At 39.3% G+C, this 16,089-nt stretch overlaps 1 protein-coding gene across 1 annotated transcript in view; it reads right to left on the bottom strand.

Annotated features, from left to right (window-relative positions):
- The window catches only part of LOC143299014 (rho GTPase-activating protein 26-like), a 65,349-nt gene that overhangs the window by 27,496 nt on the left and 21,764 nt on the right, over window positions 1-16,089 (bottom strand). The window contains exons 4-11 of the mRNA XM_076612087.1: window positions 15,446-15,517; window positions 14,033-14,134; window positions 12,898-13,008; window positions 12,020-12,062; window positions 11,369-11,430; window positions 10,487-10,561; window positions 6,868-6,937; window positions 5,740-5,837 (exon numbers count right to left, since the gene is read on the bottom strand). Coding sequence (XP_076468202.1) covers window positions 5,740-5,837; window positions 6,868-6,937; window positions 10,487-10,561; window positions 11,369-11,430; window positions 12,020-12,062; window positions 12,898-13,008; window positions 14,033-14,134; window positions 15,446-15,517 — 633 coding nt within the window. The remainder of the gene's footprint in view (window positions 1-5,739; window positions 5,838-6,867; window positions 6,938-10,486; window positions 10,562-11,368; window positions 11,431-12,019; window positions 12,063-12,897; window positions 13,009-14,032; window positions 14,135-15,445; window positions 15,518-16,089) is intronic.

The raw sequence follows: 16,089 nt of genomic DNA, 5'->3' as shown, positions 1-16,089 counted from the left end.
ATGCTATCTGCCGAGTGTTCTGGTTCACTCTGAAAACAGAATCATTAGGAAGCTGTCACTTATCATTTATCTTTGTTGATAACAGCCCAGCCGACCACTTAGGGCCTGATCAGGCCTGAAAAATACTGTACATACTGACCTGCGTAACCTCAAAAACAACAAGAAAAAGAAAAAGCCTGCCAACCAATCAATACCCACCAACCAATCAACCAAAAAACCCACACAGAAAAAAAGGCACAAGTACAGTCATATCCATGCACATAAACTTAGGAGGATATGCATCTGATGTTTAACACTCGGTCAAGTTTTCACCAGATTAATAATGAAGAACAATTCTCCAAAATCTACCCTGAGCTTTAACATAACAATACATGAAACACAACATCATATGTAAAAGGCATACAAACCCATCCCCAATGCCACCCCCCCCCCCTCCCAAAAAAATTGCCAACAGACATCTCACATGTCCTAAGAAAAAAGAAAAAAAAAAGCTGTCACTTTCATGTGGATGGATGTTAACATTTTCATTGTTTCATCATGTAATTCAATAATGATCAGTGAAGTGTATGATGAACATCCCTTTAGAAAAAAAAAATCACTTAATTACCTGCAGTAATGTAACCCAAATCCACAGTTCTGGATGAGAATTTTATTTGTTTGATTTTGCTTTTTAAATATTATATAGAACAGACATGACAATACCTTTTATCTAGTCACTATTTATTTTGAGCATATGTCTGCACCATGTAAACACATTTTCATTCATGTGGGTCAAGATCGCATTTTTGTGTATTTTTGTTTCTTTTTATTGATGATGAAACAAGTCAGCCATGAACAACAAATGAAGTCAACACAGCAATGTACAACACAACAAATAAAGGCAAAATAACAATGTACAACAAATAAATATCATAGACAACAGTACTGCACAACAAACAAATATTGTAAAAGATATCACTAGAAAGAAAAAATATTCATAATGACACTGTTGAACACTAAGTGAAAATCAGTTTTTTATGGAATGGTTATTTTTACTGTTCCATTATTCTGTATCACAGTTCAACACACTGAATTATTGTTCAATACACCTGTAATACCTGTGCAGGCATGTCTTTACCACAACTAACACACATGATACAGTCTTACATACATACGTACATTTATACCTGCACGTACGCATGCACACAAGCTCACACGCACATACACACAAACACACACACACACACACACACACACAAACATCAACACAGTTGCAATCTTCATGGTCAAGTCTACCGAACATGCTCTACTATAATGTCACAAGCATGCACCAATTTCATGTAATGTAAAAATAAAAATATAAAGCATATTAATGTGGATGACAGCTTGCACATTCTTCACTAAGCAACAATTCTGAACTTGCAGCATGTTTTGTTTTAGCATAAAATGCAGTTCTAAATAAAACAAAAACAGAAAAAAGATCAACAAAGTAATAGCACGAAATGTGAAACAACTAGCAACAAAATCGACAGAGCTTCAATACAATGGCATTTTGGCACTACTGTTTGAACATTCAGAGCACGTCACTTACACAGACATAAGCAAGCCACTATACTTCAATGAAAGCATTCGCCTAAACACTCCCCAAAGATCAGTGTCTCACTTTCAGATTCCCTATCAACTGTCTTCACTGACACACAGATTAGGGTTTTCCCTCTCCCCCCATGCCCCCTCCTACCACCCACCCCCAAACACTGAACATTCACTAAAGTTCCTTATGTTTGCCCATTCTGAACTTTATAATTCTGAGAATGGTGACTGTTTCTTCATGGTTAATTCTTTTTCTTATGATTGTTGCTTCTCTTTTTTAACATGTAATTTGTAGAGCGCCATGAGCGATTGTTGTTATTTGAATTTTCTTGAGAATTTGTTGTCTCTTTAGTGTTATATATAAACTGTGAAGCGCCGTGAGCCTTTCTGTGAGGGAACAGCGCCATTGGACAGCACTTCATTATTGTTATTTAAAATGGAAAATCAGAATCAAAACTCGAAGGAGAATCATAACATCAGAATAAAAGAGAAGACTGTCTGAGATTCAGCTGCTGGTGTGCAGTCCACACTGTAAGACTTTACTTACAAGGTAAGAACAGAAAATTGTAATAAAAAAAGAAAAAAAGAGAAAAATCTAAAAAAAAAAAAAGATTGTGAGCAAGTCCTTCAGAAACAAACAGCACAGAAAGGCGACAAGACTTGTATCCCAAACGTCATACAACAGAATGTTTTCCTTCCTATCTTTTTTTCCTTCCTCCTTCCCATTCTTGGGCTGAAATTCCCACATTCACTTGTGAAGTGAGTGAGTTTTACATGTGTGGCCCTTTTTACCTCGCCATTTAGTCAGCCACACCCAGTTTTCTGGGTATGTTTGTGTTTTGATAACCCACTGAACACTGACATGGATTACGGGATCATTAGGCACTACTTCTATCTTTTCCTTCTTCTGTGTATCTAGGACTGCAACTCCAACTTCCACTCATATATGTACAAATGGGTTTTTATATGCATGAAGATAGCCTACTTTGTTTTCTGGCATATACATGCTGGGTATATTCTTGTTTACTTAACCCAACAAACACTGATAAAAATCAAAGATCTGTCACAAGTACGTCTTCTGCATGCATATAGACAGAAAGGGGTTTTTAGGCACTGGCAGGTCTGAACATAATCTGACCCAGGAGAATGGAAAAATCTCCACTCTCAACCCACCAGGTGCAATGTCCAGGATCCAAACCCAGGACCCTCTGATTGAAAGTCCAATGCTTTAACCACTCAGCAGTTCTTTGATCCCGCATAAGTTTCTGGCAGCATTCTGTATTCTTCCTGGCAAGCTTAAATCCATCTAAAGTTCAAACATTTCTTGAGACATTATTTTTACCATCCATATGTGATAAAATAGTGCAGCAACAACATATAAAGCATGCTGATCAATTCTCTCTTAAAAAAACAAAAACAACAAAAAAACAGTGGCCATTTTCAAAACACTAACAGTGACAGCTTCCAGTCCTGTGGCATCAAGACTAAACTACATAACTCATAATGATCATTATATGAACTGAAGAACAGAAACAAGACAGCATTCAATCCAAATCGTGAAACAAAATACATGTAAAGTAAAAAAAACAACAACAAGAAAGACAATATTATAGCAACTCAGTCCAAGTCTGGAGACAAAAAGCTTACCAAAAACATAATGAAACATTCACGAGAAACAAAGAGTCAAAACTTGGCATGAAACATTGCAGAGTGAAGAACAAAGACAGTACAGCGCTCAATCCAGGTCTGGAAACAAGAGTTAACCAAAACAGAACAAAAATGTTCACGAAAAAACAGCTCAAACTTGGCCTGAAACATCGCAAAAGGGGACATAAATCCTCATGCTTTCCACACTATTTCAGGCCTGTATGACCCAGCCAACAATGATGTGTGAGCTGAAGGGCGATAACTGATCGACGTAAGCCTCTTTTCTTTATTCATTTCTGCATTCATGGGCTGCAACTCACACATTCACTTGAATGTAGAAGAAGGCTTTCACATGTAAAAGATCCTTTTTTTACCCTGCCATTAAGGCATCAATGCTCCATTTTGGGGGCTGTGCATGTTGGGTATGTCCATGTTTCCATAACCCATCAAACTGCTAACACAGATTATGGGATCTTTAATACATGCACTTATCTTCTGCAAAGGTACACGTGAAGGCATACAGGTACTAACAGGTCTGCACATACGCTGACCCGGGAGATTGGCAAAAATCTCCATCCTTAACCCACCAGGCATCAATACCAGGATCGAAACTAGGACCCTTGAAATGGAAAATATAACGCTTTAACCAGGCCATTATGCCCGTCAGTATCAGCCTTCAGCAAACACTTGTGTCAGCTGAAGTCACTGCAGGCCTGTCAGCATGGAAAGCATGGGTGCTTGCTGACAGCCAGTCAGTGTAAGGTACTCACAGACAGCCTGGCTCCCTGTCATGTGTGGAATCAAACAATCACTAATCAACCTCACTGTCGTCACTATTTTCAATCACACCTTGTGGAACCAAACAATCACTCATCCACCTCACTAACATCACTACTTTCAATCACACCTTGTGGAACCAATCACTCATCCACCTCACTAACATCACTACTTTCAATCACACCTTGTGGAACCAAACAATCACTCATCCACCTCACTAACATCACTACTTTCAATCACACCTTGTGGAACCAAACAATCACTCATCCACCTCACTGATGTCACTACTTTCAATCACATCTTGTGGAACCAAACAATCACTCATCCACCTCACTGACGTCACTACTTTCAATCACACTTTGTGGAACCAGTCACTCATCCACCTCACTAACATCACTACTTTCAATCACACCTTGTGGAACCAAACAATCACTCATCCACCTCACTAACATCACTACTTTCAATCACACCTTGTGGAACCAAACAATCACTCATCCACCTCACTAACGTCACTACTTTCAATAACACCTTGTGGAACCAAACAATCACTCATCCACCTCACTAACGTCACTACTTTCAATAACACCTTGTGGAACCAAACAATCACTCATCCACCTCACTAACATCACTACTTTCAATAACACCTTGTGGAACCAAACAATCACTCATCCACCTCACTAACGTCACTACTTTCAATAACACCTTGTGGAACCAAACAATCACTCATCCACCTCACTAACGTCACTACTTTCAATAACACCTTGTGGAACCAAACAATCACTAATCCACCTCACTAACGTCACTACTTTCAATCACATCTTGTGGAACCAAACAATCACTCATCCACCTCACTGACGTCACTACTTTCAATCACACCTTGTGGAACCAAACAATCACTCATCCACCTCACTGACGTCACTACTTTCAATCACATCTTGTGGAACCAAACAATCACACATCAACCTCACCGACGTCAGTGCTTTCAATCAAATCCTTCACTGTCATCACTATTTTCAATCACATCTTGTGGAGCAAATCAATCACCCATCAACCTCACCATCGTCACTATTTTCAATCAGACCCTGTGGAACCAAACAATCACTCATCAATCCCTCTGATGACACCACTTTCAATCAAATCTATAACTAGCTAGCTGACCAACATCAACACTGGCATCAGAGTCATTACAGTCAATGCTTTCTCCTGGTCCTAAATGAAGGGACACATATTTGAGACAAGACTATTTCCTAAACATGAACCAAACTGCAATCAAGTCATATTTCCTTCTATTTATCATTATATTTATTTTGTTGTTGGTGTTGCTTTTCTCATTTTCATAATCCAATTAACCTTAAAAAACAACAACAGCAACATTTAAAAAAGCAAAAAAGTCATGAACATTTACTCATGTGTTGGGAAGAAAAGAAAAAAACAGAATGTTAGCATCTTCTCCGTTTCATATTGACAACAATGAAAAAATATGTATGACTCAGAACACACACACACACACACACACACACACACACACACACACATGCACACACACACACACACACACACACACACACACACACACACACACACACACACACACACACACACACACGAAGGAAAAAAAACACACACAAAAAACCTTTTTCCTCAGCTGCCAGTAACTCAGTAGCAAGTCGATTCCAACACATAGAACAAAGCGGATGAAGGGAGGGAGGGGGGGGGGGGGAGGGAAGGAGGGAGGGAGTGGCTCACCATTTTGCCGCCAATCTGATTGTACAGGATCATGTAGAACTGCTTGGACTCCTTCTTGTACTGGCAGTAGTACTTGGTCCATGTCGTCCCCAGGGCCTCTGCCAAACCAGGGACACAAAAATGTATTCACATGTGCGTGAGTGTGTTTGTGCGTGTGTGTGTGTGTGTTCAGTGTGTACAGAAATTAGTACTTGGTTCTCACCATTCCAATGGCCTCTGCAAAACCAGGGGTAGAAAAATGTATTTATATGTGTATATATATGTGTGTATGTGTGTGTATTGTATCATTATTGTATTACTCTTTTTTTGTCACAACAGATTTTTCTGTGTGAATTCAGGCTACTCTCCCCAGGAAGAGCGCGTCTCTACACTGAGAGTGCCACCCCTTTTTTTTTTCTTTTTCCTGCCTGCAGTTTTTTGTGTTTTCCTGTCAAAGTGGATTTTTCTGCAGAATTTTGCCAGGGGCAACCCTTTTGTTGCCATGGGTTTTTATGTGCACAAAGTGCATGCTGCACACGGGACCTCGGTTTATCATCTCATCCGAACGACTAGTGTCAAGACCGTGTGCACGTGTATGTGTGTATGTGTGTGTGTGTGTGTAGGTTTGTGCATATGTATGTGTGAGTGTGTGTGTATGTGTGTGTGGATACGCATAACATGCTCGTGTGTGTGTGTGTGTGTGTGTGTGTGTGTGTTGTGGTGTTGTGTGGTGTGGTGTGGTGTGGTGTGGTGTGGTGTGGGGTGTGGTGTGGTGTGGTGTGGTGTGGTGTGGTGTGTTGTGTTGTGTTTTGTGCGTGCGTGTGTGTTTGTGTGTGTGTGACCTAGAACGGAGGGTGTATTTACATGCGTGTGTGGATAGAGGATGGGGCCATGAGACTGCATATTGGTGCATGTGTTCTGTGTGTGTGTGTGGGGGGGGGGGGATGGGGGTTCTCTTCCCTGAATACTCTTTGTCTGCTCATCTTTATCATCATCATTAAAATAAAATAACAACAATAACAACACCAATAACTACAAGACATGTATTTTTCATCACTAAAGCTCAGCCACAGACAGGGAGGACAGAAGAAAGGGGTGGGGGGGGGGGGAGTGGGGGGGGGGGGGGGGAGGAGCCAAACCATCACTGACTTTTCTCACACAGGTAAAGGTAGCCCTGTCGGGTGAAGCCCTTCATGGTGCTCGACTGATCCATGGGCTTCTGCACACACACACGACTTAATAATAATAATAATAATACATAATTTTTCTTTGGCGCAATATCCAGTACCAGTGCTGCTCAGAGCGCATCACCTCAGCCATTTGACTATAAACATGCCTTAAAGAAACAACAACTGGTTCTGGTTATGTATCATAACACCGACAGACAAAAAGACAGTGAGGGTGAGTATATATAAAATGATGGGAAAGAGCATGGATATAAGCATGATCATGAATATACACGGATCAGAGTATTTCACTGCATTGCATTGCATTGCACTGCACTGTATTGTATTGTACTGTAATCCATTGTATTTTACTGCACTGGACTGCACTGCACTGCACTTCGACTACTTTTTTGTGTCTGTATGATATCCAGACTGCTCTTCCTTGCAGGCTGATACATTGCACCGCCACTTTCTTTCTGTCTGCAAGTGTATTTCATTTACTGTCAAAGTGGATGTTTCTGTAAGAATTTGCTGTGGGATCTTTTATGTGCGCTAAGTGCATGCCGCACACGGGAACCCGGTTAACTGTCTCATATAAAAGACTAACGTACAGACCACTATTTAAGGTCGAGCTGAGGGGTAGAAAAGTTTGGCTACTGTGCACTAAGATGTTCTCGCTTCAAAGGCAGAAGTGTTTCCACTAGGACACCACACCATTTCAGAAGGATCTGAAGTCTAATTCTATGAAACAGGCCTGGGTCCAGGTGCTGCCTAAGCCCCATGGGGTGTGTGGGGGGTACAGGGGCAACACCCAAATGAGGAGATAGAGGGCTGAAGAGAAAGAAACTAAGTAACACACTGATATTCTCTCGCTCTCTCTCTCTCTCATATATGTATGTATATATATATATAGAGAGAAGAGAGAAAGAGAGAGAGAGAGAGAGAGAGAGAGAGAGAGAATATACATGTACTCATGTATGGGTGCATATGGATAGTCACACACAGACAGACACACACACACACACACACACACACACACACACACACACACACAATCTAACTAGACAAATCAAAACACAAAAATTCTATAACAAATGTAAAACACATGTGTCAGTCAAAGACAAACATTTCTTAAACTGCATGGATGTGAGAGTGATTGAATCAAAAAAGCATACTGTAGGCGAAAGAGGGTTGGGTGGGTGAGGGGCTGGGGAGATGGGAAAGCCCCTGGTGTGATGGAAAGGAAGGTGACACCGCACTGGGGGAGTGGGGGTGGGAGTGGGGGCGGGGGTTCTTGGGGGCCTGAAGTTGACAAAAAAAACAACAAAAAAAGTTTAAAAACCCTAATAACTGTGCAGGAATCACCAATGTTCCATTGTTCTGCAGGGGTCAATATCAATAATTTTTAAATGACATATAAACACAAAATGAAGAACAGTGTTTCCCATAAGCCTAAAAATGGTATAAAACAAAATACATTTTCTGCTCCTAATGAAGATGAATCCTAGATACTTTGGCTATATAGCCAAGATCTAAATAACATCGACTAACTGCAGCCATCATGTGTATCACCACATCATCCGCTGACGTAATTTCAGTTTAAGAAAACAAAAGCATTGTCAACTGTTGCGGTTTTGTTGCATAAAGTGACAAATCATGTGTGTGTCTGCATGCGTCTGTCTGTGTGTGTCTGTGTTGGGTGGGAGTGTCTATGTACGCACATATATACCTGAGTTGTGTGCATGTGTGTTCCTGGTTAAAACTACCTGTAGGTCTAATGAGTGTGAAAAACACATGGACACATCAGGCTGTTGGAACATAGGTAGGCTCCTGAGGGCAGGAGTGAATAACTTTTTGTTTGTTTGTTATTTTTAATTCAAAGCACACTACATTTCATCAAGACAACTCAAAACTGACTCACAGCTGGATCAAAGTAATGCATTATGTTCGGCACAAGAGCTGGTTCCATCAACACGGAATAGATAAAAATCGGGCCATTCAATATCGGGACGGATGAAAAGAATATGGCAGTATCTTTGTTTGTTTGTTTGTTTGAATTTTGTCATCAAATATGCCGGCAGCAGAGTGACAACAGCTGTTGTCGGCAACATCATACCTAAGTTTTACCCCCTTTCCCCTCCCCCATTTTCTCTTCAGATTTGCTCAGATCTCAGCAATGGTGTCTGGGGCTTTTATGCGGCAGTCACACCCAACTGACAGATGCTGATTTACTTATTTTTCAAACAAAAATGGAAAAGCGCATTAAAGCATTTCCTCGCACCTCTCACATCCCTGAAATTGTAACAACAAAAAAGAGAACAAGAATGTGTCAATTCAAATAAAACAACAACATCTTTTAATGCTTTGTGAGAGAACAAGACTGTATGCAAGTCATGAACATCAGAAAAACAACAGAAAGAGTGGCTCAAACAAGCTTTAAAAAGAAAAAGAGAAAAAGGCAAAAAACAAAAAGACACACACACACACACACACACACACACACACACGTACGTGTGTGTGTGTGTGTGTGTGTGTGTGTGTGTGTGTAAAGTAAATGAACTTGCAACAAACATCACCACAAAACAACAAAACCAACCCAACCCACCAACAAAACTAAATAAGACGATGAAGCCAGACCATAATCCTGTTTCATAAAACAAAAACAAATTGTATTTAAAATTTAAAAGAGATAAAACATTTTTTTCTAAATTAAATAAACAACACTGTCTTAAAAATAGCACTTGAGAAAGAATTAAGTGCAGCAAAGCTTTCAGAGACTTGTGCGTGATTCCTAGAAAATTTACCATATAAATCATAACAAGGAAACAAACTCTGGACCAAAAAGCCCCAACCTCTCTCCATCCTTAATTTACAAATTTTTTTTTTCAGTTTGTCCAAATGTCCAATAGATATTTTCCTATAAGCATTCTGAAAACAGACTGTTTCTATTGATCAGCTGATTTCATAGTAAGTTAATTCAGTTCTTTTAATTTGTTTCCATCCTCCAAATTTCCGAGTCCATTTCCAAGTTCTCTTTCCTGTCATATATAGTTTGAGCTTGTTGTCATACACATACACACATGCACAGTAAATGCGCTTACCGTTTTTCCCTTTTAAAATCACTTTAGTGAATGAATGTTAACATTTATAACCAATAATTATGCAAGAAGTAGTTCTATTTTCCTTCTCTTATCCACAGATACAAATGCAAATCTGCTTTGATACATGTGGTGTGGTGTAGTGTGGTGTGGTGTGTGTGCGCGCGTGTGCATGTGCGTGTGTGTTTGTGCATACGCATGTTCTTTGTCAATTACACACTCCATTTCTCTTGCTTGTAAGTTCTGATCATAGTGTCTGGTGTCGTCAATTTCAGTAACCATTTTTTTTCCTCCATATTGATGTCAATTGTTTATGTGCTCTGGGACCCAGTGCTAAGGAGACAGAGCCCATTGAAAATACCCATGATAATCACTCATTATAACAACATCATCATCATCATGATTATCATTATTGTTATTATCATCATCATTATTATTATCATTATCGCTATGATGATAATGATGATGATGATGATGATGATAAAAATAGAAGCAAGTTCTCACCGTTCCCCGAGTTTCCAGCATCTTGCTCATGAGTTTCTCTGCGTGCTCCCTTGTGCAGTCGAAGCTGCCTCGCGTCTGTCCAGCACACAAGGATCAGGAACAACAGCATTACCTTTCTTGTGTTTTAATTGTTGTTGCTTTTTCATATATTTTTTTTAATCATTCAATTTCAGTAGTTCAACAATTAACAAAGAAATATACTCTGAAAGCATTAGAAAACATACAATACAATCAAACTGCTCTTTTCTGAGCAACTGAGTTTGATTCCAGTATGCTTTTGTTCAAATGAGAAGCAAATACAATACTAAAAAAAAGAAGACAACAGGAAAAACAACAACAACACATACATAAGATCTTTAATTAACAGATAGAGTGGCAGACAGGTTGACAGACAGACTGTTCAGTTCAGCTCAGCTCCTAGGACATAAGCCTCATGGCTTATCATGAAGTGTTGCCACTCATTCACAATGATCTTTGCAAAATATTAAGGATCCCATATGTTCATGATAAGTGAATACGAGATCCATTTCTTGCACGATCATGTAAAATAAAATTTAAAAAACAACAACAACAACCAAAAACACAACCCACAATTACATCAATACCTTTCTTGTTTCACACAGCACAATACAGATCCAAAGATCCTGGGTTGTGGACAGGTTTTATGTGTCAAGCATCATTAATACTTATTTACTGTAATCATAAATGACAACTTCTCTTCCCACAGGTTTTATGTGTCAAGCATCATAAGTACTTATTTACTGTAATCATAAATAACATTTCTCTTCCCACAACTGCCATCATCATTGATTTAAAAATATTTTTTTACAACAAACACCACAGTGAAGGAAATGGAGAGATTGCGGTCTGGCACAGACTTACTCTCTGCAGAAGAAGTCGCAGTTCCTGTTCCTCCAGTTGGAAGTCTTTAAAACCCTCATAGCCTGCACAGTGTGAGGGAAGAAAAAAAAAACCCAAACTTTAAGACATTAACTCATCAAAACCATACAGCAAAAAAAAAAAAAAAAAAAAAAAAAAGTCATGTTTAATAAGAAAATTTCCTGATACCTAATCATGAATCTGATTCTGGTTTGTTTGTTGCTGTTGTTTTTGTTTTGTTTTGTGTCTTCTTATAAAGTTGTGAGCTGCTTTGAAGCATATTCTGATGGGGATCATGAGGAAGACAATGTCAAAATCTATACATATATACTTGTTTCCTTTCAAACATAATTCTTTAAAAAATGCCAACATTACAGCTTATCTTGAGCACACAGAAATAACGCCCCACCCCCACCTCCCCTCCACACACACAAAAAAACATAGAAACACACAAAGAAACATACATAGAAACACACACACATACACACAGACTGACATACAGATACCAATAACAGGACTATTAATAGACTCATTTTAATCACACATGTGAGCCAAACATTAGCAGCAGAAAATACACAGACCCCTCTGGGAAAATACAGAGCTCCTTTTTACTTTTCCTACAGCCCTAAGACTAGTGAGAGTACAAAGTTTTACCTTGATGGTAGAATGACAGCCAGTTCAGCATGTACTGCAATAACTGCAACCACAACACATGATCCATCTTACAACAAGCATATGCAAGTAAGTAAGTAAATAAGTAAGTAAGTAAGTGTGTGTGTGTGTGTGTCTGTGTGTGTGTCGGTTTGTATGGATATGTGTATGGATGTACTGACCCATATGTATAATATATGTATGTATGTAGGTAGGTGTAGGTAGGTAGGCAGGCAGGAAGTAGTTCTGTCTGTCTATCTGTCTGTATGTATGGATGGATGTATGGATATGTGTTTGGATGCACTGACTGATAACTGTAAGGCTGGCTGGCTCTATGGGTGAATGGATGGATTTCATATGTTTCTGTGTGCGTGCATACGTGTGTGTGTGCATGCGCACCCACATATTTCCATGCGTGCATGCATGCTTGTAAAGCAAACAAAATAAACCCATCATGTTTCTACAAACTCACATAAAGCAAAAAAGAAAAGAAAGAGAGAGAGAAAAAAAACAACCACCTGAGGTTTGTTATATGGAAAAAAAAAAAGATTTCTTCATAATCATAAACAACAGCTCTGGATTGTAAAAAAAACAACAACAAGATACTCAATTCCTATCAACAAAAACAAACCCCTAAAACTCACAAAAAAGCACACACACACACACACACACACACCATTAAAAAACTAAGTGACTGTTAAAAAAAAAAATGTCTACAAACAAAATCATAAAAGCAACAACAATCCCCCCACTTCCTGCTCCCCCACCCCCACACCCCCCAAAAATAACAAAAAAACCCTCTGAAATTAAAAAAAAAAGCAAGATACTAAAAAACCGAAGGACTGTTGAAACAAAGTTTTATTGAACAAAACGGTACTCACAATTTCCACAAATTCAAACTTCTTCTTCTCCTGCACTTCCTGAAGTTTGAGCACGTACTTCATGGAGGCTTGGTAAAACCCTCGTTTCTCCATCTCCACAGAGGCATCCGCCTGACAACATACATGCATGTGCATACGTGCGCACACATGCACGCATCCGAGCAAGCACCCATGCAGACAGACAAGTACACATACACATGTACATACTCACAGATGCGCAATCATATGCACACACACACACACATACACACACACGCGCACGTGCGTGCGCACACACACACACACATGCATACTCACACAATCAATTAACTCCCTATTTCTTGAAGCTTCCACCCTAAAACAATAGACATGTAAATGATACATACCCTTAAGTTGTTAGAAAACTGCAATTCCAAAAGCTAATGGAAAATATCCCCCCCCCCTCCCCCCTCCACCCCCTTTCCACTGCTTCCCTTACCAACCCCACCCCTACCTGTAAAAAAAGGGGAAAAAAAAAGAAAAATAAAGAATAAATGAATGAGTGGATGATTGAACATGATGATAATACTTATCAACATATTAATGATAATTTTTTTCTCAATATCGAGAGCCAAACAGGGTGAAGAGGTGAAGGCAGTCACAGAGATAGGACAGGGCAGATTAACTGTTAATGTATTCATGACACATTATTATTATTTGTAGTAGTATTTTCATGTATTTATCTATTCTTTTCTTTTTTTTTTTTTTTTTTTAAAGTTTTGTTATTTTATTTTATTCTATTTATTTATTTATTTTTTAAGTTTTGTTATTTCATTTTATTTTATTTTATTTATTTTATTTTTTTATCATTTTTTTTCTCAAGGCCTGACTAAGCGCGTTGGGTTACGCTGCTGGTCAGGCATCTGCTTGACAGATGTGGTGTAGCGTATATGGATTTGACCAAACGCAGTGACGCCTCCTTGAGCTACTGATACTGATACTCATGACACATCAGTGCGTTGGGTTTGTGCGAAGGTCAGGCATCTGGAGCTATTTGTTTTCAAGCTGATGTGGTGCAGCATATATGGATACGTCCGCACGCTCTGACACCACCTTGAAAAAATGAAACCAATGCTCATGACATGACCACACTGACAGGGTGGGGGGCAGCACTGACCTCCTTCAGCTGACTGTCGTTGATCTTGGTTTTCATGTTGAGGTAGCGCTCCTGAGACTGGCAGAATTTATATGTCTGCTTGTCAAAGTTCTTCTTCTCCTCCTGGGCATGAGGAAGAAAAGGGAAAAAAGAGGAAAAAAAATCATTTATTTCCAGTCATAAATCTGAAGAACAAAAAGCAATGGGTGGTAACTCTCTCCATTCACAAGGTACACAACTTCCAAGTCAATGCTGCTTACGCTACCAATTCAGCTGGCGCACAGGTAAATAAATGGGACATTGGAACAAACCCAGACACTTCCTCAAAAAAGGAAGTGCCGGGCCTGTCCTTTTTCCAATCATTTAACATTTGCATACAGCAGTAACGACAGAAGAAATGTTTTGAAGGTCCCATATACTGTTTAGGACATAGAGGCAGTGATTTCATATTCACTGTGTCTAGGGCTTGGCATTGGAAGAGGGTGTCCAATTCTTTCCTTCTGCTGTTTTCACTTTCCCAAACCAAAGCAAGGTACCTACTCACAACAGGATGGAATTGAGGACAACTGGAGTAAAGTGCCTTTCCCAAGGACGCAACACCATGCTGAAAGGAAGCTTCGAACCCCGATCACTGGTGAACACTGAATTGGAAGTCAAACGCATAACCGATTCTGCCATACGCCTCCATCCATCAAACGCATAACCGATTCTGCCATACGCCTCCATCCAGTCATAGATTCGCATCATATCTGTATCAGCATTTCACCCCCAAACAGAGTATGGCTGCCAACACAGCGGGGTAAAAATGGTCATACATGTAAAAGCCTACTCGTGTACATACGAGTGAACATGGGAGTTGCAGCCCACAAACGAAGAAAATGGAGTATCAGCATTTGATGAATTTCAAAACACAAACACACAACCCTGTGCTACATTCGCATTCAGGGGATGCAACTCCCACATTCACTTGTATCTCCGCGAAGGCATTCAAATGCGCATGGCCCTTTCCAAAACCCACAGAATACTTGATATGGATCATAGATACTTTCACATGCATGTTTGATCTTCTGCAAGCGGATACGCACAAACCGGGTTAAAGCCTTTCCTACAGAAGATTTCTTTGATTTTGTGTACCATGGATAAACCAGGGGTTTTATTTAAGAGCAAAAAAAAAAAGTATAAAAAAAGTAAAGAAAAGTGCACTAAGCAATACTTCCTCATACATGCAAACTTTCCAACTGAAGATTTCTTTGATCTTGTGATTCCTGTGTACCAAGGATAAACCACAGTTTTCAACAAAGAGCAAAAAACAACAACAAAAAACAACACACACAAAAAAGAGAAAAGTGCACTTTGTACTACTTTCTCAAATACAATGATATCTTCAGTTTTGTTGATGTCTTTTCCCTCTTTTCATTACACCCAAAAGCTTACCTTTGCTGCACCAAGGTCTTCTTTTCTGAACTGCTCCAGACGCTTGACAAACTGATCCTCTGACGTCTCAATCTGCACACATCAACACCATCACCATGTAACCACTGATCCCACTGCAACGTCTTCAATATGAGCAAGGTTTTCCCATTCACTACGCACAACTGGAAATCTTGTTTCAGTAGTACTGTACCTAATACAGGTGATATTTCTCTAACAAGACTAGAGCGATTTTTGAAGATTTGTTTGAACGTAAATATTTCAACGAATTATTTCACAAGATGTAAATGCTTGCTTCAGAATACAACACAGGCAACATCCAAACCTGAGCTTTACAAGATGGTAGTATTTCATTCAGTACATTCAGTATACAGTGCAATTTCTCACATTCATGTTTCACATATATATGGAAGTACCTACTTATCTATTCCATATTCAATATCGGCAGTATTCTAACATTATCATCTTTCAGAAGATGGGAGCAGTTGTTTCATATCAGCATTTAATACAGGCATTATACATCTACATTTCAGAAGAGTGAAGTACTTTTTTTTATGTTGCTGTCATGTGTGTGTGTGTGTGTGTGTGTGTGTGTGTGTGTGTGTGCAAGTGCATGCGTGCCTGTGTGCATGTTTTAATGAAATTAC

The sequence above is a fragment of the Babylonia areolata genome, chromosome 24 (assembly GCF_041734735.1).
Source record: "Babylonia areolata isolate BAREFJ2019XMU chromosome 24, ASM4173473v1, whole genome shotgun sequence".
Taxonomy (NCBI): Eukaryota; Metazoa; Mollusca; class Gastropoda; order Neogastropoda; family Buccinidae; genus Babylonia; species Babylonia areolata.
Note: the sequence above shows the minus strand (reverse complement) of the source record. Positions and strands in the feature narration are given on the sequence as shown.